Raw genomic sequence first — 25,812 nt, 5'->3', positions numbered from 1 at the left:
TGAATCTCTCTTAGAGTTCTCATTGACTTGGATGATAGGAATACTGTAAGATACCTCTCAAATTGAGAATCTTTTTTATAATTTCCTGAATTATTCTTTGTAGTTGAAGTTTAGTTTCACTGTACTTAAAAATCGGATAATGATGGAGGGCGGTTTCCCTACTTCTCCCCCCCCCCCCTAAGTCCTGGGGTACTTCATTTTCATTAGTGTTTATACTTCTTGAGGGAGGGGTACCTCATTTTCTTTATTCTTTGAAAGATAAGAAAATCATTGAGTATAGTATGAAACCAGTTCTTGGGGCTAGCATCATAAATTCAGTAAGTATGCTAATTCTCTTGCTATATTTGTGTGACTTTTCTTTTGAGCCGTTGAAGACCTAATAAAAAGTGCTAAGTGGGAATTCTCAGAAATATGTTTTATAACAGGCCTATATTGTATTTTATACATATGTATGTATGTACTTATGTGTATACATATACATACATGTATACATAAATACAGTATTGGTCTGTAATGTGTGTGCACATAAAATTATTGGGAAGACAAATTACTGAAAACATAGATATACCAAAGGCAATTTCTATTTTGTAGCTTCTGCCTCTGTCTTAAGTTGCTTCATTTCTCTGCCTATATTGCCTTGAACTTTTCTTGGATTTTTTTTTTCTTTTTCTTTTTTTAAGGTTGTGGACAGCATAGGTTACTATTCACAAGGCAAGGTAGAGAGAGCAGAGGAGAGAAAAGGAAAGGAAACAGAAAAAGAGACGGAGGAAACCAAAGGATAAGTGAGACATGGAGAGGAAATAGAAAGCAGATGATAGACTAGATGTATAGAAGAGTAGGTAAAATTCAGAGAAGGAAAAAAAATAGTTTTATCATTAACAAAGATAAATGCGCTTTATCTTTGAGAAGGGGCTGTTACAGCTAGTTTTCTATATATAGTATAGAATATATAGTATTTCTATATTATAGAATAATATATCAAGGTATGAAACTACATTCTTCAGTGTGATGGACAAACTCATAACAGGTTTAGATGAATTAGCTTGGGTAGCGGGAGCTGTCTAGCCAGGGCAGCATGGATGTCTGCATGGGTTCCTTTCTCCTGCCAAGCGTGGTTCGTCTGGGCTGTGGTGAGTAGGGAATATCGCCTGTTCAGGTTTTCATGACAGGTTTATCACTTTTTGCAGACTATAAAGGACTTGTAAACTTAAAATCAATCTTACTGTATTATTTAACAGTATTTAAAAATATGAAAAGAAGAATGAGCAAAAAATAAGCTTAAAACATGAAATAAAATAAATTAGCTCTTACTGCAGCATCTCACCTAATCGGTTCCTGAACAAGCTTGCACTAAGCAGTTTCTAGTGTGGATGCCCTGAAGCCCGTGTGCATTTGTCTCTAGACCTTAATGCTGTATGTGTGAGGTATTTCTCTGAGGTAGAGGGAGAGACTATATGGCTAAACTAAAGACATGAAAACTTCATAGTTCCCAGTCTCTTGAAATAAAATTTGAGGACGTGAAAAGACCATATAAGAACTGAATGACCTAAGCATGAAGTGCAGTTGTATCGTAAAGCCTGTGTAAGGGATGAAATGGTATAACTTGCATTGATGTGGTGGTTAGTAAATTTGTTTTTCAAATCCACACCATTTAAAGTCATTGCAGCTGCAGAAATTGAGTGGTTATTCTGATTCAGCTTTGTACTTCTTTGGGTCTGAGTTGGCTGAGACCAAAAAGACTTGCCAGGCAAGACTTGAAATATCAGAAAAGATTTACATTTGGGAGTATACAAACTGAAGACATAAATGCTATATCAGTTACTCGATCACTTGCGTCTGCACACTGGTTCGTATCTCCACCAAAATCAGCTGCCTGCTTTTATTGACCTGTATTGCACAGCTGGATTTCAGGTGTTAGCTTATTTTTATCTGTAGAACTGCAGTTGAGAGTACCAAAATATGGACCCTTCTTTTAATTTATTTTATATCTACCAGTGAAAGCAATTTAATACCTACTGACTTGCTAGGTATGCTGATACAAATTACAGTGGAACCATCATCTTTTCACAGGATTTTACACAAGTAATGTAGTACCAATCTTCAGTTTCAAAAAGTCAGTTTGCACATCAAAACCAAAAACATTTGAAACTAGCGATTCTGTAATAAAATTTGCCTGTGCCACATCTGCACTGTACTAAGCATCAGGCTTTATGCATGATCTGTTCTCAGAATGGTTAAAATTTTTTATCTTTTTAATCAAGAGATGGAATGTTACGCTTTATGGCATAGAGATGTTGCAGCAACAGGAATCTTTAAAATGATTATCCAGTAGCTTTTAACAATGGGTTTTAGGTCAGGAAGAAAATCAGCTATAAGCAGAAGTTTACAGGAATATGATAATGGTGCTTGTTATTGCAAAGCTTACTACTTATAACTTGGATCTGAAAACTGGATACCTCTTTCCTGTTGGTTCTTTTTAGAAACATAGTTTATATTTGCATGTTACACAGATTAAAAACATTGAAAATTTTACAGAGTAAAATATTCCTCTTTAATTCCTTTTTATGTCTTTGTACATTTAAAAAATAAATAAATTCTTGGGTTATTTCTAAAAGAAGTCCAGGCAAGAGGTGTTTGAGATAAGCCTTTAACATGTGTTTTCTGTCTCTCTAGCTATAAAATCAATTGGTTTGTGCATGATTTTTTTTTTTTTTTTAACTGGAAAAGTTGTGCTATTCATTTTATTATTCAGAAGTTCTTATTCTTCAGAAGTTAAAAATATTTAATGCTGTTTCCTACTTAATGTGAAATGTATCTTTTCCTGTTGAAAGGCTGGATAACACCTTAGAGGAAATCATATTTAAGCTGGTGCCTGGACTGCGAGAACGTAAGTTTCTGATTTGGTTTCGGTACTTCTTTGGGTTGATGGACGGGAGTATTGCTATTTCTAGTGATATTTTTTCTAGTATTGATTTAAAAATTCACATTACTGTTCTTTGATGTTAACTAGAGGAACTGCAGCGAGAGATCGAATTTTGGAAAAAAAACAAACCTCAAGAAAATGGACAAGGTGATGATTTTTTTTTTCCTCTCTCCTCTCTTGTATGTTGGATAAAATAACTCTTCTGTAAGCCCTGATTCTACAAACACTTATGCTTGTACGTTGGTTCTACTGAATTTAACAATACTATAGAAGCTCTTAACGTATATAAATTCAATCTGGGCCTATGTAAACGTAATCTGTTGTTTTACAAACGCTAGAAATATTATTATTTTTATTTGCTTTTCCCAAGCTCTCACATTCAGCAGTCTTTCAATTTTCTGTTTAAATTCTAAATTTAATATTACATATTTTTTAATTTGATCCTACTTATATTCCATCGAACCGTAGGATGTGGAACTACTCAGATCATTTTCACAGATTATTTTCTATTATCAAATTTGACCAGCTGTTAAGTAGGAGGTTGTCAAGAATTAGTTATGAAAAGTAGTAAAACAGTTTTTCACACATGCTAAACAATTGTTTTATGTAGATTCCAAAATGTTTTTTTTTTTTTTTTTTTTTTGTGTTGACCCATGAATTCTGAGAGCTCTTCACTGAGCTGCTAAATAGGACTTTATCCAAGTTTTATGCCCCCTTAATTTGACTTCAGAGTTTTGATGCTGTAGCCTCTTTTTTTTTTTTTTTTTCTTTTTAATGGTATTTGAAAAGCTCTGCTAATCTAAAAAAAATAGCTATTTCTTCTAAAAGATCATTGTCAGGTAAACTTCTTGTAATATTCTTTCCTGCACTCTGTTGTTTATAATATCCTCTTTTTAATATGAAACATTCTGTGTCCTTTTGCAATAGTTCTGTACATTTTGCAGTTGATGACAAGGTTCTGATGGTGGCAAAGCCATGATAACACATTAAGATAAATTATGAGCATTTAGTTTATTCTCTGGCTTAAACAAGCATTTAGAATCTTTCCTGAAAATAAAATATTTAGAATAATTCCACTAAGAAGGGACTGTGTTGCCAAGACTACTGCCCTGCAAACCCATAGTCGTAGTACCACAGGTCACAATACTGTTTCCAACCTTTGCACTTATGATCTATAGTAAATTATTAAAAGTTGTAATATTCACGGTTTTTTTAATTGTGTCTTGTTGAGGTTTAATAAAATGCTTTTAATGTACCAACACGTTGATTTCTGGAGGTGGCCTGTGTAAACATTATCAATTCTAATACCTACAAGTGCCTTTCTAGTAAATAGTATGGTGCCGTTGGGACATGGAGGCACATTTCAATTTCTGTAGAAAATCTTGAAAGATGAGGGGTTTTTGTGTATATGTTTCTGGGATGATTTTATGGTTGGAAATTTGCTAATTTACCTAGGTCCTTAATTGGTTTGCCTTTCAAGATTTTTCAAACTATGTAATGAAAACTTCCTCTATTATCCAACGCTGCTAACTGCTGAATACTGTAGGTATATTTATATTGCTGAAGAATCTATGAATCATAGATGCTCCTCTTCAGACAAATGCTTGTGACAGGTGGACTTTGCCTGCTTGATTAAGAGAGTTTAATTCCTGGACTTCTACAAAAATAAAAATTGTGTAGCTTGATAGTGTAATTTCTGTTCATAGGAAATCAGAGACAGTAGGGATATACTCAGTTGAAAGACTGAGTGGCTAGTAAGAATTCATGGACAAAGCTTTTATTTTAATTCTAAGATATTTCAAAATTGTAAGAAAGAAAATAATATATAAGCTTAAAATGGAACTTGAATATGAAAACTTAATGAAGTAAACTAATTAGTGTCTACAAGCTTGTGCATAGCTTGGTATTCCTTAAGGTTTTCGTTCTGTCTTCTCATCATAACTCTCTTAAATGTCGTATAAAAAGTTGATGGTAAAAGTAGGAAAACAGCAGAATTCAATTTGAAAGTTTATCAGAAATGTCCAAAATTCATGTTACTTGGGCATATTTTCTGATAATGTTTTATGCCAACAGAGCATAAAAAGTTTTATGCCGCTGTTTTAAATCAAAATAATGAATTAGCAGATAGAGGAAAAAATCGTTGCAAATAACGTATATGATAGTGTTATTGTATACCGTATTCCAAATCTTTAAAAATTATGCTGTTTTACTTCACTGCATTGTTATTTATGCACAGTGCAGCAGCATCTAAATAGTCTTGCAGCTCTTAAGATTTGGGTCAACTGTGCTGAACCTTTGAAATCTGTAGGAGATGGTACCTTTTCTAAATAGTTTAATATTTAAACTAAGATTCAGTGGAATGTGTAACAGCATCAACAAGAAGAAAAACATGGCATATGTGATTGTTATAGGCTATATGTATTCTGCCAAAAAAAATGGGGAGCAATCCTCTTTTTTTCTTTAAGGGGAATAAGTAAGTAAATACTAGCTATTCAAAATTCTACTGCAGAAAGGCACATGGAATTTTTGCAATGGCATTGCCTAGACTAGGTCAAAAGTGGGTGAAAGTTAAGTTTTATCTTTCATTAACATACTTCGTAATAACATTTCAAGAACTAGTCTCCACAGGATTATTACAGCAGGCAGTAAATGTGGATTACTTACACATATTACTTTGATATACAAGTGGGAGGATTAGTTATCCCACTGTGTATTTAAAAGCAGTGTATTTCTTGGCAGTGAACTGTCACACCACAGAGTAGGTAGGTATGCATGGCTGAGTGATCTTGATGCGTTACGGTTGAGGACTTTAAACTGGACACAAACAAAAATAGACATCCGTAATCAGTAGCAGTCCATCAGCCTAATTATTTTCTGTCACATAGAAATCTGTTGTATGCATATTACATTAAAATTTCAGTACTAAAACTTCATTTTCAGAGATTTGTTAATTGATCAATTTAAGAGTACACTGAAATAAAATTACATAAAGTTATTTTGAAGAAAAAGATGCTATTAGAGCAAAGTATTACTTTAAATAAATGTTTGTTGCCATTATAACTTTGAACTGTTTTACACCTAAATAGTATGGTCTTTGTATTTTACAGATGAAAGTCCAAAAGCTGATAAGCCCAAAGTCGATGAGGAAGGTGATGAAAATGAAGAAGATAAAGACTATCACCGGAGTGACCCACAGATTGCTATCTGCCTTGACTGTTTACGCAACAATGGGCAGTCAGGGGATAATGTAGTAAAAGTGAGTAGTTAAGATAATCTGTACTCTTAAGGTTGGTTGTTGGCAGAATAGCACTTTACAGGAACTAAATAACTTCATAGCAATTTGCAGTAAATTTAAATGAGACATAAGTGATGACCTATCTCTCCTTCCACAATGGTTTAGTCCTTTTGTTTGAGGCATTTCAAAGACTCTTTGAATTTTTACGGAATTCCATAGCATTATCTATCTGTGACTGAATTTTTTTCATTATGTTACAGAATCTTAGTCTGCAGACTTGATGGTGTGTTACTGTGTTAATTAACAGATTACCACATACCACAGTGGTACTTAAAAAGCTAACAGTAGATGAGCTGCCTCACACTTTCAGAACTGCTGTTTCGCCATGGCAGCATGAAGCTCTGCTTTTCAGACATTACGCACAGAATGACTGCAGCCTAGATCTTCTGACCTATAAACCTCATTCTGACACTCATTTGTTGTCTGCAGCCTTGAGCAGATCGCTTTTTCCTCTCTGTAAAATGTTTAGAATAATATGTACTCTTTGCTGTTATTAGGGGGAAATAACCAGAATTAGGGATACTTTGTTTCATTTCAATAAAAGAAGATTATCTAAGTCTATCAAGCCTAGAAGAAAGTATTTAGAAATCCTTTCAGATTCTAATAATATCTTATTAAATGGCAAAGACATTAGGAAGTGTGAAACATTTGCCTAATCAAATGCTGACTTATATTCTATGTGTGCTGTATTATAAGTATGATTTTGGAAGTTCTTACACAGTAAGAAAGTTTTTGTTCAGTAGGAGAATTTGTATATCTCTGTCCATCTATGCCATATAGTAAGAAATCTATGTCACCATCACCATGTTCAGAGGAAAGCTGAAAACCTGAGACTCCTAAATCAAAACTATTAGCCAATTGGATCACAGAATCTGTGGTAATAGATCATGTCTCAAGATTGTATCTTCTCTGTATTTTACCTAGATTACTGGAGGTCATTTTTACTTCCTCTTTCTCTGAAGGACTAAAGAAATTCCAGTTTGACTACCAGTGTTACTAACTCAGACATTCAGATTATCCATGTTCTTACATTTTCTGTCCTTCTCTATCTTTTGTAAAATTCTTTAGAACCAGAGATGGGCTAAATGAATTCATTTGTCATCTTGCAAATTTCATAAAATGAAGGAACAAGAATGTACCTATGGTGCCATTATGGATCAGAAGGAAGTGCAGTGAAATTGGTCTTTTTTTTTTTTTTTTTTTTTTTTTTTTTTTTAATACTTACAGATGTTCTTGCACTAAAGATTGCTTATATGCTATTTAATGAAAAATGAAAATGCTTAGCTCCAAAATCTCTGACATGGCTTTTCTGTTTTGCTCTGGTTGCTTTAGGGTTTAATGAAGAAATTTATCCGCTGTTCCACTCGAGTGACCGTGGGAACTATCAAAAAGTTTCTCAGCTTAAAATTAAAACTTCCAAGTTCTTACGAGGTATGTTTCAAAGAACCATGCCTATATTTTTATTCCCTTGTAAACTATTCTGTTTTTATTAAATTGATTGACATTTAAACCTGAAGAGTATTTTTTTCTAGCTCAATTGCTGAGTAGTGTTCAATATTCAAAGTTATGTTTCCCAAATTTTGAATGAAAAGTGCTTGCTATAAGTGATTTTATCACAGTAGTTGAAGTTGTTAATCAAGCAACTCTTATGGTTCAAAATAATTTCAATTTGTTGCTTGCTTGTGAAGGGGCAGTTTTTGGTATTTTGATATAAAAATATAAGCTTTCTCTTTCCGCGTGGCTAATAACAAACATTATTTAACATAGATTTTGGCCAGTAGCTGCTGGGGAAGAGATAAACCACACATGCACCAAACGATTCTGCAGTTTCATTTTCTTATGTAATATAATATAAAAACCAGTTCAGAATAATGAGGAAGTGGTGAGCAGTACCATTTGAATCTTTCAAAATGCAGATACTGTTTCTCTCCTCCTTTTGGAGTTAGGTGGAATTGGACATAAAGAGGGGAGGATCTTTGCTCCCCCAGTGGTTTGTTCTTGGTAGAGAGCCAAAACCATTCCCTGGGGGCACTTCCTAATGTCGTGGAAGTTGTGATGCAGGATGGAGCTGGAAGCCTGGAACTCCCGCCTCTGCTTTCCTTCTCTCCAGCGATGCAGGGTTTCTGGCCCCAGCCCAAGTCTTTTCTTCAGCCATTTCCCATACCAGAACCAGGTGACTTCACAACCTGCAGGCTGCCTTTGCGCAGACAGCCTCCCGCTTTGGTCAGAGGTAGGGCTGAGTTAGGCTAAGTGCACAGGTTATTGCAGAGCTATACGCAGGGATTTGTCACGGTATCATGACATCCCTGTTGGCCATTTTAGTATCTTTTGGCTTTGTATTGCGTTAACTTAATCTGTCTCTGGAACCGTAATGGCTTGTGTTATATAGTATCTGCTTACCTCAAAACTGTAACATATTTTTTTCTTTTGACAATAGAAAAGCATTTTTGGTATAGCAATGAAAGAATTATCAGGTATTTTCAGTGGAGGGTAGATGTAAGACTGTGTTATATAATTTAAAACGGTCATTTTTCACAGTAAGATGATCATATTTTTTTCTTCTACCTTTAGTCCTCCTGTTAATGAAGAATCATGTTTGTGTACTCAGAAACTCAATGCATTTTTCTTGTAATTTTAAATTTATTTTTATATATTTTGAAAAGCTGAGAATGACGGTACTTTTGCTTAGAATCCTTGGGATTGAAAGTGTGTTGGTGTAGCAAGAAGACCTTCAAAATACAATGTCTTTCTCTTAAACAGGTACAGTGTAGGGTGGTTTCCTACCTAGTCTAGCTGATTTTGTGCAGTCCATCCCCTCACTGAAAACATTAAACAAAGTGAAGGCTGTAGAAAATAGCGCTTTGTCAGTATGTTGTATTTATTAGGATTTGATACATACATCTGATTGGATTATTGTATCGTGATAGGAGTTCTGGGGTTAATTCTCAGAGAACCACTTAAAAGTTCATTTAGTCGTTGAAATTTTGCATGTGTTTGTCTTACTGTTTGTTTTGTTGTGTTTTAAGCTGGATGTACTATGCAATGGAGAAATCATGGGGAAGGATCATACAATGGAATTCATCTATATGACAAGATGGAGACTAAGAGGCGAAAATGTAAATGATGTTACATTATTAATGCATGATTTAAGTGGATTTATTATTATAGAGAGTATACGTGTTTTCAAGACTTGCACAAAATATATGCTGTGACCTTCCAAAAAAACATATTTAAAAATAAATTTTGCATGTTTTCTGGATTTCTTAGGTTATAAAGGATTTAATGAATGAAACGTTGCAGTGAATATATTGTGTAGATTCTGAAACTTAAAATTAGCAAGAAAACAGTTTACATGCAACTTCTCTGAATTTTAAGTCAACTATCTGAAAACCTAAGCATTTGCTCATTGTCTGGAAATTTCCTTTCATTGACCCTTTGAGTTACAATAATTTGAGGAATCTACATCCAGCCATTCTTTACCAGAATCTATATTCAGAGTCTTTATCACAGTCATTCAGTAATAAGCTGTGACATTGAAAAAGTATCTGAGAAATCTAATTGTTACTGTTTCTCTTAATACCATACCTCTGTTTGTTCAATATATTCTCTAACAAACACTAACATCCAGATAATACAGCTAAATGTTTTTTTCTTGCTGTACGTGTATATTTTAGAATTGCAGTATTTGCCTTATATTTCTTTCAGTTATGATACTCAATTTGATTTAGTAGCCCTTGTATTGCTTGATATATTTGGCATTTTTTGTTAGAAATTGTGTCCTCATTCCTTCTCTTTCTTTTATGCAATCATTTGTTTTGTGGCTATTGATTGTTCTCAAGCCTTCACTGCTTTGTGCCCTCTGCAGATATGTTGCCTATCACTACCAGTGGAGGCTACACTGGTGTGCAGCTAAGGTTAAGCACTTAACACATTTTAGCATACTAATCTGTAGTAAATTGCAGACTTTCTCCACTCTTTCTTTAAGTTTTCTGGTACTCAGAATGAAAAGCACTGGGACATGGATGGAGAAAACAGAGGATTAAGCACACTGTTGAGTTAACAATTCACAAGTTTTACAAGTTAAAGTTTTACCTTAATCTGAAAAAAGAGTAGATTTTTATGGGGAATTAGAGGAGTTACTTTGCATAGGCAAGTATTCCATAAATTTGAAAGTACTACTACACTGAAATTTGACTGATTACCAAAACCACAATATTGCACTCTTAAGGGAGAGTTTTAATCAAAAGTAGTGTTTTTCCAGTACTGCCTTGAAACCAGTTGGTGTTCATTTGGCTCATCATCTTATTTTGTTAGTATTGGCTGTGCTTTTAGGAAATGTTGAGGCAACAACTTTAGTGATAATGGAATTCTTTCATGACATTTAATTCTGCTGACCCTGCCTACAAATGGACTTCTGGCAGTTGTGTTCACTTGGAAGCAATAGTAACTATCATCCTAACAAAAAAGAACATAATTTGTACTGGTTAAAATTTTTCAAAAATCTTAGAACTATTATTTTTAACTTTTATATAAGACTTCACAACTCCTTATTAAATTAGTAAGCTATGTTTACCTACAAGTAATAGTATCAGGTTGTGTTGTCAGGTACGTATCTTTTCCTTTAGGTAGTTTTAAATCACTTCCCCTTAACTCAAAGATGACAAACTAAAGCCTGTAACAAATTACACAGTACTGGTTATAAATCCAGTAACATCTGGGCTTCTGTGATTCTGTTTCACATAACTGAGTTAAATCTTGTTATAAACAGAAGTTAGTTAATAATTGATTTACTGGATCTTCACCCAAAAGAGGAGACTGTCTCCGTCTTTGATATTATTCACCATGAGCTTTTACAGGCACACCTGTGGACCTTACAAGAGGTAGAGTAGTTCAAGGAAAAAATCCATTTGTTCATTAGAAAACTCTTTTCTCTTTTAAGTAAGTAGATGGATTTTAAACTTTACATTGGAAAATTACAAACAAGTAAATAATAAATGTATGTGTCCAGCTGTGGTTGCCTCTTATCTGATCAGAAAATCATCTCCTTCGCAGTTTCGGTGTCAGAACTGCTCATCTTCGCAAGTCTGCTCGCAGGATGGCACTTTTTATCAGGTAAGAGGCACTCACGACTGTACATATTACAGTCATTAAGGTCCTGTTAGTACTTGAACCGCAATACAAGTTGCGGAGTTTTTAATTCCTCATTACAAAGTGCTAAAACATTATGAGGGAGGTCTGCACAATTTCATTCATTCAGAGAAAGCTTTATTGGATGAATAAATAGAATCCACTCAAATTATCAGGTTTATGAGTTTCTTTTATTTTACTTTATGCCATTTATTTTCTTCTTTCATTGTCTAGGCTGGTTTCTGCATGAATCTCTAAGAATTATCTAACCCTTCTTATCCCTTTAGCTGGTAGAGTTTTGCAGTTACTGACAAGGAATCAAAACTGAAGAGTGTCAGTCAAAGAGACTACTTTGGTTTCATTTCTTTATGGCAATTCCAATGTTCTTTTTAATGGAGTAAAGAAATCTTAGGTTTTTCTAACATTATATTCCTTTCACTTTTAAAAAAAAAATAGAAATGGAGTACTGACTTATCTATGGAATGTAGCAAACCAGAACTTCCAGAACCAGCAAGCTGAAATTGATTTCTAAATTTCACCAAACTGCTTCTCTTTCAACCTATTTGTAATAATATTCAGTCTGCTCGTTGAGAATTTTGATTTGAACTAATTTATTTTAAAAGTCTGAAATGGTATTCTTGATTGAGTAAAAAATTACAATTAATGATACGGAGTCACTCACACAATGGGTTATACTTTGCAGTCATGCGTATTTATATAATTATAATTATTCCAGCATCTTTAATTTTATTTCTATAGTCAGTTTGTAATTTTTCTGAACAGTATTCAGACTTTATTTGCAAAAAAAGCTGACCCGTGTTGATTTACATGTTAAATTTTGAGGTGATTGCTCTATCTCTGCCTGTGTGCAATTCCAGTTAGGGTTGAGTGCCTTTAGAGGCAATTTTTATAATCAAAGTATTTGTTTTGAAGTATGAACAACAACTGAAATAGCTTTTAAGTAATAATGTGATAGTCATATCCTATATGAAAAAAATCAGAGCCTAATAATTTATTATACTATAAATATATGGTTATTAATTACATTTGCAGACTGCCCACAGTGCTCCCTGTCTTCTCTCCTAAGTGCTTGCTACTTTTGAATACCTCTGGCTTAGTTTTAGTTTCTCTGCACTCTATTTTTTTAAATGTTCCACACGTGTGATCACATATAGCTCTGGTGCTCATTTCCCATTGATAGCATGAAAAGATCATTAACCTGTTTAAATATCTACAGTAATATCTTTTGTGGCCACAGAAGTTCATCTGTATTGCATTTGAAGGATGGAGTAAAATATTTCTGTTTCTAATGTTAACTTCCATGGTAATTCTTGATATTTCCAAATTTACAATTAAAAGGACTTGAATTAGCTATGGTTTTCTCACAGCCCTGTGCCAGAGAGGCCATGTAAGCCTGTGCAGTTGATGAGACGATATGATTTTCCTGGCTTTTATGCTATAGAAAATGTTCAATGTCCTGGTGGAGTTAAGAGGAAAACATCAGACTTACATGCAATTATGACAGGTTGAAAAAATACTACATTTAATAAGACAGAACTTCCAGCAACAAGTGCCCAAATATTCCATCTCCTTTCTGGAAACCCACTTTCAATTCCCATTCCACACCACAATTCTGTCCAATTCGGGGAGCAGCCATTTTTCTCAATAATTTGCCGTTGATTTGATCTGCCATTTTCTATTTTTTCCAATAAGAGCTACTGAAACATATCACATTTTCTGGGAAAGTTAATGATCATTTTTCAGAAAATTTATTGGTAGCAATCTGACCTGTGTTTTTTGATCTTTATTCTTTTTCTTTTTCCCTAGTACAAGAGTAGCCTAGCTACCATTAACTACTGTTGAGTGCTAGTGTAGCTACGGAATATATTTTAAATCAAATGAAATAGTTCATTGAGGAATGGATTTTGTTTTACAAAGTGTAAATATTTCAAAATTGCTTTTTCTTAGATACAGAACACAGAAATAAGAGGGTTTTTTGAGCACTCTGTCATGAACTATGTAAGTCAGATACGGGAATTTGGTGTTCATGACAAAAAATTACAGCTAAGTTACTTAAATAGATTTGAAATACAGATATTTAATTGTTGAAATGTATAGAGTTATTTCAGTCATGTAAATAAAATTGATTGCCGTAGGCATGGGTCATAGAGATGAGCTCTAACTATTCTCAAGGCAATCTTTAATTGCATTTTCTTCAAATTTTTCATGAATTACATCTTCATGTAATCTCGTTGTGTTTCTCTTGTTTTTTTAACTTTTGTTTTCAGTCTTACCCTATGGTTCTTCAGTATCGACCTAGAATTGACTTCGGTTAGACCAAAGGGCCAGATCCCACTGAGATGAATCCTGCACTATTTGTTTACCCATCGACAGATTGCACAATGAATGGATGTGCCTGGATTAGGGGGACACAACCAGATTTTCAGCATGCAAATAAGGACATTGTCTTTCTTAAAATTGTCGCTTGCATCTTTGTTGTTTCTATTAGAGCAAGCCAAGTGCCATTCTGCTACTGAAACGTGCATAAGCTATCTGTGTATCTTAAAAGTGTGCTGCAAGTCATAGCCAAAATCATGAAGTGTACAGTCAAGATTCAGAACCTATGAAATATTTTCGCCTGTGTATTAGAAAAATTTTCTGGTCCTAATATTAATTACACTAGCAAAATGGCAGAGTGCTCATTCCATGTGGTGTTGCGATTTTCACATACTTACTATTTTACTGAATATTGTTGTTTATATCACAGAGTACTGTACAAATAGCTAAGGATTATACCTTGAAAATATTTTGTATAGAAAATATATTTAGAAAAGTGATTGGTGACCACATCCATGTGGTGATTGGGCCACTATCTTTTTCTTGATAAAATTCTCATGGGTCCAGGTATAGCTCACTCATGAGTGTGCAAAAGTCCTTTTGCAGTGAATAAAGATCACCCTTAACAAGAGATGTATAATATGGTAATTCCAAAAAGTAATTTAAAATTCTTTAAATAGATTCTGCCAATATCACGTAAAAGCATCACAGCCTTTGTGATTGCATTTTTCTATGATTTCCATAAAGACTAGAATTTGAGATGCAGCTAAATGTGGAATATGGCTTCTGGTCAGATTATCCTTCTTCCAACAAAGCCTTTGTAAAAATGAATTTGAAAATTATTTAAATGGCTCTAAGACAAATTTCACTATAAAATCACAGCCAGGACAGAATTTATATGTAATTACTGCTTTTCATAGTAAGCATTTCCCTTTAAGACTGCATGGAGGTAAACAATATGTTAAGAAAAAACTAACGTATTCCAAAACCTATAGCTTTAATTACGTTATAGATCTCTTGTGACTATCTGGAGTTTGGAATTAATTGTAGAGTTTTTCATTAGTTAAAGTCATATCATAAAGCCAGTACCATAAAATTAGAGGTAATGCAATACTGAAGATAAGCAGTTTGACCAAAATAGTTGTTCAGGTCATTTTTTTTTTTTTCCGAAGACCTGGTAGTGCTGGATAAACAGGTGATTGTTGCCTTAGGTATTGCAAATATAATGGTTCTAGCATAAAGTGTTTATTGAGGTTTCTGGTAATGTTGCAGGGAGCATAATAATGCGTATGTTTTCTGTAGTCTTCCATTGTCTCTGCTCTGTTTAAAAGTCAAATGATTTTTTTTTTTTTTTTACTTTAAATTCTGTGGAGATAATTATAGTTCAGTACTTTTATGTATTTTCTACTTAATACACACCTACTGATATTGTAGATAACTATTTACTTTCTTATGCCTTTTGCATACAACAAAAAGGAACCAAATCAGCTTTTCAAAAGCTACTCTACAGAGAACTAATCATATTTAGGTAAGACAAAGTGAAAATTCTAAGTTGAAAACCTGGGATCAAAGTATAAAAGATAAAATGCAAGGCTGTACTCCTTTGTAAGTTTATGTTCATGTACATGAGTATGTTTCAGTAGGAGAAACAAGCATGTTGTGGATAAAATCTGGCCCCTTTAATGTTAGTGAGAGTTCTAACATTGACTTTAGGAATCCATGTGTAGTTGGGTTAAATCCTACCATTGCACTCCAAAGCCCACATGACATGCAGAAGTAAAGATGCTGTCAGTAGCAGCCTGTTTAGGAAACCTGCCATTGCAGGTCAAAGTTGCACATATTGTGCACACACCAGTGAACCTGGGGAAACAAAATGTGTAGGAAGCTGCTGTTTCTGCCTTTCTGCAGGCATAAGGTGCTGGCTGGTATAGGCACTTAATTGCCCACGCTGTTGATGGGAATGGGTGCGCATGCTGGCTACAGGAAGTGGTCACCTTTACGCCCACCTATTCTGTGATGTGCTACTGGACAGAAACAACAAGATACTTCATGAAGGGAGGGCCAGTCTCTGCATAGTTTCTGGAGAGCAGATCCTTTACAAGCAAGGAGGTCATCCCCATGGAGCAGCTTGTGAGATCTAATACGTTCTAATACGTTCTAATTGTGAATCATTGTTGTCTTTATTATACACAAGTGTTTTATACAGTAGAAATAGAATATTATTTGTAAATATTTACATGCACATGCAAATGACACCTTACAATTTTTATATTTCGCATGTTTTTATACCAGAATTTTCACTGTAGCGCCACTTAACATAAAAGGCCTGTTTCAGTTTATCACAAAACCAGTGATAGTACTCTTTAGCATAATTTCTGCTTGGTTCAGGGGACAATTTTTTTTTTTCTCGACAATTGCATTTGCTATTTCAACAAATTTGAACAGACTTGTTTTAAGAAAGGAAGAACAACATGTATTATTTTTAATCTATTTTCACTTATCTTACATAAAAGTTTGCACCCACTTAACAAGACAACTGAAATTTGACTATTTTCTATTGGTTTCTGAATGACAACCAATAGAAGGTTTGCATGGTTAATGACTTTCTGCATTCCCAGTTCAGAGAGACATTAATTTGGGTTGATCAGAATTGGTAACTGTTTTAACTCATGGTGTCTTCTTGATCCAACTTAAAGCTAGATTTCAGAAGGCAGATCTTCATTTTAAGCACAGAAAATACCGACAGATATAGTTGCATGTTTCCAGCTGAGAATCATGGCCTTAAATGCTTTTAAATGCGTATGATCTAGCCACCTACACCTTTTATCTTTCTGGTTTGATGGCACAGTGCTTAAGTGCTGTTCTAGTTTAATGGTTTTCATAGCAGTGAAGTGCCAGTGATACACGTATCTTAACTAGGCAGCTTGTATAACACAGGCATTGCTTCTTTTACAGTAAATTTCTCTTCCATGTAGTATATATGTGCCATATGTCTATAGATATGCATATTTGATTGTCCCTGTTGATTCATTTGTGCCAATTAAAAATAACTGAACTGCATAGGAATATAAGAATGCAAGTACAGATTCCAGTTTGCCAAAGATGAGATAAAGTGAAGTGAGTACCTAAGCATTCCATTAAAACTGCACTGTATGTCCTCATAGAGCAGGAGGTTACTCTCTGCAGTCACACTTTCTCAATATTTCCGTGACAAAGTGTCACCGCTACATAGTAAGTAAAGAATTGGAACGTAAAATAAGTATTGCTACAGCTGTTTTTCTGTAGCTTTCCCATTTGGCAGTACCTAGCTGCAGAGGTATTAGACCAAAAAGTTCTACACTGCTACTTAAGCATGCAGTCTCTTATTCAGCAGATTTAGTGCTTTAAAAAAAAAAAAAAAAAAAAAAAAACCTATAAGCCAATAATTTGTATCTAATTTTAACTCTGGGGTAACCCATTAGTGAAAGTTGTATGCAACCTTTTGTTGAGCATAGCTATATGTTGCATTTCTGTAGTAACAAACTGTAAGCTAGAATTTACAAGTGAGATCTTTTAAAAGCTGAAATGAATTATGTAATCAAGAAATGTATCTCCCATCATGTATTATTACATTGCTACTAGCTAAGGGCTTAGTCCTATAAAAATACGTGTATTTGAGTGAAATACCAACTAAGATTACCATAATAATCTAAAGGACTCAGCATCACAGTAGGGATTGTTCACAAGAATGCTTCTGGGATTTGGGCCCTAGCAGTATGCAACACTATTACTATAATGTGCATAGTAAGCTAGCTTGCAGTTCATATGCCAAAAAAAAAAAAAAAAAAAATCCTTTTCTGAAGAATACTATTTTGGCTTTACTGAAAACATTATATAAAGCAAAGTGCCTGATTGTTAATACAGAATACCTTTTAAACCCGTTATTTGCATCTAGTAGGTAATATTTCCTTCTGTTTTTTATCAATGGTCTTAATATTTTCAGCAAGAATATTTGAAAACCATTCTGTATTGAGAAGCAATCTTTCATATGAAACAAACAGAAAAAGAAATGTGGTTAGATTACATAAAACTGAAGAAACATATCTCAGTGCAAACTATATGATGATAATGAATTTTATATTGAGATGATGTCTTTTTTTTTTTCTTCATGAGGTAACCATGAATTCTGAATCTTTTCTTTCTGGGCTCTAAAAATTTGGCTCTACTTTCCTCTGCAGTTAATAGAAGTAGTTCCAGTGATCTCATTCCTTATAGACATAGGCTAGGCTCTCATTCTCCAGCACTGAGTGATGGTCCAGAGTACCCTTCTCATCTCACCTCATCTCCTCTCTTTCACATGTAATTGTTAGACCTGACTTTGGAGAAGGAAAAACTGTTTACTTCTCTCACATATTGTATATTTCTAAATATTTCTAAAATACTTCTATTCATATTTTAAAATATCAAGATAGGCCAGTGTTTAGTTGTTTAATTCACTGAATTGTGTTGTTAAATTTGTTTTTCATTCCCATATCACTGAAGATACCAAGAAGCATTCATGAGGGGCAGGGAGACATTTGCAACAATAGCATCTAGCTCAGCCAGGTGCCAAGTCTGGTAGAAATTCTAGAAAACACATGATTGTTCAAAGCCAGTCTTCAGTCTCAAAATGTTTGAGCCTTGTGTACAAAAGGGCTAGATAAAATCCTGGTCAGTTGTGTGAACTAATCAAACTCGTTTTTAACATGGAAAAGACCAAAGGCAGTTAAGACTCTCATTCCTACTCACAGCAAATATATTAACTTCATAGAGGTGCTTAAATCAAGAACTTGGTCCAACTTCTTCACATCACTTAGGTTGAAGGCATCAGTTCAGTTCCATCAAATAATGAGGCATCAGTTCAATTCCATCAAATAATGTATTTAGCAGGCAGGGTATTCCCTCTCTAATTTTACCTTATTCTACCTTATTTTATTATTTACATCAGTTCAAAGATTTATTCAGGCTCCCTGTGCCCTGTAATTGTAGGCTCTTATAAAGCCTTTGTGCCCTTCTACCACCCTCTTTTCATGCCCAGCATATAGAAACATCACATAGTTGTAAAGGGGAAATTGTACATGAGGTAGCAGATCATAGGTTGGATAGCTGGGCAATCCAGAAAAGGGACAGCTGAACTTGTCTCCCATAATAATGGTTTTCAGATCTAATTTTATATTTGCTTTTTAAAAGAAGATTAGAATTAAGCATTTTCAAGAAAATGGAGAGTTAGAAAAGATTCACGTGATCATTTACCTACCCTTTCAAAGGGTTGTTCACTTAGGTAGAGCCTTAACAACATTAGAAAAGATCAGGTCACATGTGTCCCGTAAGTCTTGAGCAACCCAGAAGTCTTGTAATATAGGAATAGTTTCACAGGCAAGACTGAACACAGTGGAGATTCTGCAGGCTGTTAACAATGTGTATAGAAGAAAGAAAGAAAAAGATCCCAAAATGCTGACTTTTAGGACAGGACCTTTTAGAACAGGAAGCACACTTCAACCAATTCCAAGGAAAGTACCAGAGCATCAGTTTCCTAGACATGAGAACAAGGAGGTGACACTCTGGAACAGTGGTGCTTGTCTTAGAACACCACAGATGGCATCATGACCATGACATCTATAAATAGACATTAGAAAGTTAACGCTTAACACGCAAGTAATTTGTATTTTCTTTTGGGATTAAGCTAATCTGTCCTGGATTTCAGCAAAATTTTCATGGTTCTGCGTGTTGAATCCTTTATGGCCAATTTGAACAAAGTAATGCTTCCACAAGGTGTTCAGCTCAAGATACTTGTTTAAGGCGGGATTGCAATCTACTGGAGCGTCTTCCAGGATGGACACGAGAGGACTGATTCACCCTAAAGGAAGTGTGAAAAGCTTCCATCTGCTAGACTCATCTACCGCTAGTCTTACGAAGTTCTGAAAGTTTGGCCATCAGACCTCAGCTTTTGTAGGAACGTCCTCTAAAAGATGATCTTATAATAATTCTTTATAAATAGTTTTGTTTTTTTTTTCTTGTTTTAAAATGACTACACTGCCTACGTTATAGATCAGGAGAAAACCTTCATATTCTAGAACAGGAAATAGATTATCTAATTAATGAATTCCTAACTGAGAGATGCTTTCTCCCAAGGTATGCACCAGAAATCCTATAGTGACTTCTTCTGAATTCAAGTAGCTTGCTAATACAGTTGATATGGACATTATTTCCTTCTTTAGTAAGCAGTTTAATATATCCATGCAGTTCTGGAGTGTGAAGTGGAAGAACTGTATAGAGTAATAGAAGAGTCCAGGCTACTACTTGTACTTGCAGAGAAAGACCCAGTTCTGTAGACTTGGGATGGAGGAGACGTTCTGGAATGAGAGATGTCTAGAGGTGGAAGTTCTTGTAATTTTAACCAAAGAGAGGCATTAGTTTGAATTTGCATGTTGATCTGAACCATTAAACATTCTTTTCTTTGAAGTAACTTTTATGCGTGTTTTTTTAGCAAATGTTTCTAACAAGGTTTAACAGTATGTGACGGATAACAGGATGAGGTGGACATACGTAGCTGTTGTGTATTTTCCTTTTTCTTCACAAAGATGAGTGGAAGGCAAAGTAAGAGTTAAGAGTTTGGTTGCTATGTAATATATAAAATTGCTGCAACAGTAAAACATTTGTGCTGCTAGATAACATACTGAGGTTTGTATTACAAATGAAGTTGTAATAAAGATGTTTATTATCAAAGTGCGAGGCACATATTTTATGATGGTATTCTATTCCTAAAATAGTGTTTTGTATTATAGCGTATTGAGTAAAGTAGATGTTGTTGTCTGATGAATTTTGATGTGGTAAAATGAAACATGCTCCCTTTTTACTGAAAAATATAACATACTAACTGACTTAAAATTACTATTTCTTTGTTGTCAGATATTTAGTTTGTTCATAAAAAAAACAATTTTTTTTTCTAAAAATAAACTATTTTTGTGGATAATTTGATTGCCTAATAGTTTTAAGGGACTTCTTTAATACCAAAGGTAAGCCACCCAGAAACTGACTTGGAATAAGGCATTGACACTCTCCTGGAGTGCAGTGGCCCAGAGTTACACCTGGAATCGGTCAAGCAGAAGTTCCTGGTAGTAGCTGTATATGTCACCGAACTAAAGGGTTAGGCACACCTAGCAGTTTCCAAACCAAACTAGATTAAAAAGAAAAGAAACAAGACTAGCGTAAGGGTTGAGCTAACAGGTACAGAGTAGGTCTTTGAATCACAGCTGATGTCCTTAAAAAGGAAAAGCACAAAGGCTTGCATTACTGATGTGTCTGCTATACCTGGCCTGTGATGTAATACTTCAGTGTGCTGTCAATCCTGTAGACCTTCAAAGCACAAAATATTCACCAAGCTACTTTTGGATTTTCTAGTTGTAGTTCAGTGATATTTTGGGGGTGGAAAGGACAGACTTGGAGGATTATGAGAAGATATTAAGTATGTTTTACAGATTTTTATAGTTATTTTTTTAGCAAATGGTGTTGCTGTCCAAGGTGTCAGACAGATTAGCAAAAAGTCAATTATTTTACTTGTTGTGCAGTATAAAATAGAAAGTATAATGAAATCTGGTAAATATCTTGATTTCTATTTCCAGTATGGTGATTAAACTGGAAAGTAGTAGGACAATTTAATCATTTAGCTGGCTCTGAAATACTTTATTCTAAAAAATTACTGATCTTAATTTTTTTTCTCAAATATGAGCTTCTTAGAATAAACATTAAGCAATGCTTACTTTTTTCCCATATTACAGGCTTAACTGTTGAAAGGAAAATACTTTTAATTAATGCAAAGCCTGATTTTTTTGGATGTTCTGGGCTACTGAATAGATGATACAGAGTTACTCTAAGTGGGTTTTTTTGGATGGGGGCCTAAGTGTCCTTATATAAGCTGTGATCCAAGTTATGATAACAAAGGAGCCTATGGTGAGCAGTGATAATGTTCTGATGCTTCCTTGCATTTGATCAGTAGCTATCAGTTTTTAATGTAACAGCCCTCACAGTACTCTAGGAGCGCATAGGACATGTTGTGATGTTAAGTTGCTAATTTGTTTTAAAATATAAAATGTTTTAAGCTTTTTGTCAAAAGTGATAACATCATATTACAAATAAACCTTTTTGTGGTTGTAAAATTTAGCTTATAAATCATTCAAATTGAAGTGAAAAAAAAACACAGGTCATTGTTAATGACAGTCTATCCTATTAAGAATATATGTATTTTTGTAAAGGAAAAGCACTTGTAGATATGTAATCAGTCCAATATCTATCTATGTCAATGTTTTGAAAAAAACAAAATGCTGCTTAGAGAATCACATATTTTTATTTTTGTGCTCAAAAGCATTTTCTCTTGGTTTATGGAATGTTTATTCTGTATGAAGCTATATAGTTAGTACAGCTGGGCTAAATGCATTTCTTACCTGAGCTTAATCAAGTGTATCTGACTTTGCTATTACATTTCCTGGCCGATCAGAAACCTGATTTCAAAACATAGATTGGTGGTGCTGTTTTTCATCTTTGATATTAGCTTCATCCTGCCTTATAACATTTCTACTTCATAGTACTTGCCATAAAAAATACTAGTAATTTTTTTGTGAAGTTTGTACTTTAATGGATGTTCTAAAGTATGTTTAGTTACTCATTTTCATCTCAGCATATCTATAAAATTTTTATAAAATGTTGGCAAAGTTTTATTTAGACTATTTAAAAAACCAAGTCCCCCCAGACAAAAAGTTATGCCAGATTAGTCAAGTTTAGTACTCCCAAATAACCTACTGCTGGGCACGTGCATGGAATATGATTGCCTTACTAAAGTTTTCGTTAAATGAGCATTTGTACAAAGAGTTTCTTTAATTCTGAATAACTCATTTCTTGTAATATTTTGAGGCTATTTGAATGTCATCCTTCCTGTAATTTGACTCAACACAATGAATTAACATGTTTTTGAAAAAAACAGTAAAACAGAATTATGTTGATGTACTAGCAAAGTGTGATGGCCAAATTTGTTTCTAGTTGCTCATGTATAATACTCTTTACTTCAGTGAGATTCTAGGGGGCTCTATTGAGAGGGCCTAATGCTAAGTTAATGTTAAATTCAGACTGATCTCAGTGAAGTTAATTTGCTTAATTATCCGTATAAGTAAGACTTGAAATGAGCTAGAGTTCCCACTTCGTCGCCGAGTTTCATTTCATATGTGACTTTTTCAATCTCTTACTGTTATTTAAATTTAACCTTATTGTAATAATCTTACATATTTTGAAACCTTTGAATGTCTATACTAGCAGTAGATTCAGTGTTATAAGGTCAGCTGAGAAAATACTTGCATAACTGTCAGATAGAGAATTTCACTCAGACTATGAATCCTTGTAATGCCACCATCTCATTAATATGCATGCTTTTCAAAGATCTTTAAGTGATCAATTTTTAATATGTTTAATTATTTGAATATTGTACATTCTTAAAATGTTTTCTTAGAGGTAATTTATTTATGAATTCATTGGGAGCTTAACATCTTGGGGTCCACAAAGTAGCATTTAAAAACTTAAATCCATTTGAGCTGTAACTACAACATACAGATTTGTATTTTTTTAAAGAACCAAATATGATCTGTTTTGAAGTGTTTGAACAAGCACTGTAAATTCCACCTAGTTCTGCTAAAGGATTATATTTTTCCATCTTTGTTAAAATTCTTAAAAGTTGAGTGTGGCCCTGGAAAAAATGAAACCTGTGACTGAGTTAGCACTAGTGAGCAGTTCTACAGTTAGGTCAGTGAAGTGCCGGTATTAGTTTTCATTTTGGCAAAACCCCTTGATACTGCATTTTGGTGCAAATTGAAGTGAGCCTGTTTGAAGTTGCATCTGTATCTGTAAACAAGATTTATTTTAGAACACTAGCTTGTGTGAACCCTGTAAATGGACCTTCTAATATCTTGTGTACTAAATATGTTTGATATGTAATGATATTTCTAATTATTTAACAATCTCTGTGGTTCAGTAACAGTGATGTTAAATTGAGTGCTTCATACTAATGTCAAGAATGTTCACAGCACCTTTATAACTGCTGATAAGAAGTTACAGTTTGTTATGATCCATATGCTACAAGATGCCTCTAGCCCAGTTGGATTAATCCTATGAATCTAGATGAGCAAGAAGTATAACTAATCTGCTTACTAGCACTGAAATGCTCCTTTCTCAAAGCAATAAATATATTCATGTTGTAACATCTGTTGTGCAGCCTACAATACAAGTTGTTTTGTTGCATTGTTTCTATATAATTTATTTTGTGCAATAAAAATATCTCTGGTTTTATCTGACTTTTCTCTAATTTGTAATAGTATTTGAATTAACACATTTACTGGCTTTAGGTCTTACCATGTAAGCATACTGCCAACTCTCAGAAATGCAGATTAGAGAATGGAATGCAGTAATATTATGCCTTATAGAACGACCATATACTTACATGGCCTAATTTTGCTCTCATTAATATCATAGGGAGTGTTACCATTGATTTATATGAGCACAAAGCCTGCCTAACACTCAAGTTGACTGGATTTGGCATCCTCATCTGTAAAATATAACCAGGTAGATTCTAGAGTGTGGTTGTGCATTTGGAGCTTTTCTAAAGTCTATTTCAGTCCTTTTTAAAGAAGTACAATCTTTTAAAACCTAATTTTACTGCTTTTTATCATGTCAGATTTATTTTTTTCTTTTTGTTTTCATCCTTTTGATGTTGTTGTTTCCACTGAGTTAATACAGGCTCAGTCTGTATCTGAGTTCTGTGTATCTACCTTCTGATTACCATTTATTATGGAATTTGGGGGAGGAGGGGGTTAACTCTAAGGTAATGCAAAATAAACATGCATGCAAACTGGAAGCTAGAGGATATCCTTGTAAATGAGCCATTGGCATGAATGGTAGTATATACTGAGTCATTGCACGGGGAGGTGCTACTCCAGAAAACTCATACTTTTTATCTAAGATGCTACTGTGATACTTGTAGTACCACTGCTTGGAATCTGAGATGTGGTTCATATTAGTAAGTCATAGAAATGATTGCTGATTAAACTAAAATGGGACAAATGGGACAAATTCATCCTCTTGTAAAATTCTTAAAGATGTTTGCAGAAGATGAGAAAAAAGAAAAAACTGCTTCTGAATATAAGATGTGAAGAGATACATAGTAATTTGTAACATATACATATGATTAAATGGAACAATTTTTCCAAATCTGGTTTGGATTTGTTAGTAATGTTGCAATTTGCTGATACACGGGCAAAGAGCAGTCATGTGATAACATTTGCTATGATAACCTGTGCTAGAGGAGAAGTGCAGCCTCACTGGCTTTCTTTTGAACCTATTTTCATGTTGGCTTTGTGACCTCAACATTTTTGCAATGTGTCATTATTTAAGTTTTGTCAAAGGTCATAGACTAATATTTTTTCTTGTTCTTCTAAAAGTGTTGTTGAGACTTTACGTTACTCAGCAGAAAAAAATCATACTTTACATAATGCTTCTAGAAGTTAGAAAGACTATTCTTTATGAAATAGGAATTTGTTGAATCCTATTCAACTGTAAAATTCTGCTTTGAAGCAGGGAGGAATACTTCCTCAAGCAAGATTTCCATTAAAATGTTGGTGATTAAATTATTTTAAAGATTTACTTTGTTTCAGGTAGCTAAAAAGAGAATCATTCTGAGGAGGAGCCATGCCTGCGGCTAGTAACGTATCCATGATCAATCATAAACCCTATGTTTTACTGAAGGAGGAATCCAAGTCCTTCCTGGAGTGAGAGCTGCAAGTAGGTGGTATGCATACAGCTATATACATCAAGGATGCAGCGTATGAATTTCCCTAGTAGTAGAACTGTGGTTGAGATGATTGCTTTATATCCTGATTTTTTTTCTTTTCTTTTATTCCAAAGGAGAATATGCTATGCAACATCACTAGAGGAGAGTGATTTTTATCATACTATTTTTCTTTCAAAAGAGAAGTGATTTAGTAATCTAGATTTCATTAAAGAAACTGAAGTTTGCTGGCAGTGTGTAATGTGAGCACCTCATTCCAGTGGCAGACTTCCAACATCTTCATTTGGA

General features: G+C 34.1%; 1 protein-coding gene across 6 annotated transcripts in view; it reads left to right on the top strand.

Moving 5' to 3' along the window:
* Positions 1-25,477, top strand: part of PCGF5 (polycomb group ring finger 5) — a 78,049-nt gene extending 52,572 nt beyond the window's left edge. For 4 of the 6 annotated variants that reach the window (XM_062579604.1, XM_062579606.1, XM_062579605.1 and 1 more), the window contains 7 exons: positions 2,832-2,887; positions 3,011-3,070; positions 6,031-6,179; positions 7,551-7,649; positions 9,245-9,334; positions 11,271-11,330; positions 13,634-24,027. In XM_062579604.1, coding sequence (XP_062435588.1) covers positions 2,832-2,887; positions 3,011-3,070; positions 6,031-6,179; positions 7,551-7,649; positions 9,245-9,334; positions 11,271-11,330; positions 13,634-13,681 — 562 coding nt within the window. In that variant the 3' untranslated portion in view covers positions 13,682-24,027. Of the gene's footprint in view, positions 1-2,831; positions 2,888-3,010; positions 3,071-6,030; positions 6,180-7,550; positions 7,650-9,244; positions 9,335-11,270; positions 11,331-13,633; positions 24,028-25,390 lie in introns of those variants that run through there. The other 2 variants (XM_062579607.1, XM_062579608.1) reach the window with 2 other exon arrangements.
* The last annotated feature ends 335 nt before the right edge of the window (positions 25,478-25,812 follow it).

This window comes from Rhea pennata, chromosome 7, assembly GCF_028389875.1.
Source record: "Rhea pennata isolate bPtePen1 chromosome 7, bPtePen1.pri, whole genome shotgun sequence".
In the NCBI taxonomy this organism is placed as follows: Eukaryota; Metazoa; Chordata; class Aves; order Rheiformes; family Rheidae; genus Rhea; species Rhea pennata.
The sequence above is the reverse complement of the archived record's forward strand: the minus strand, read 5'-3'. Positions and strand labels throughout refer to the sequence as shown.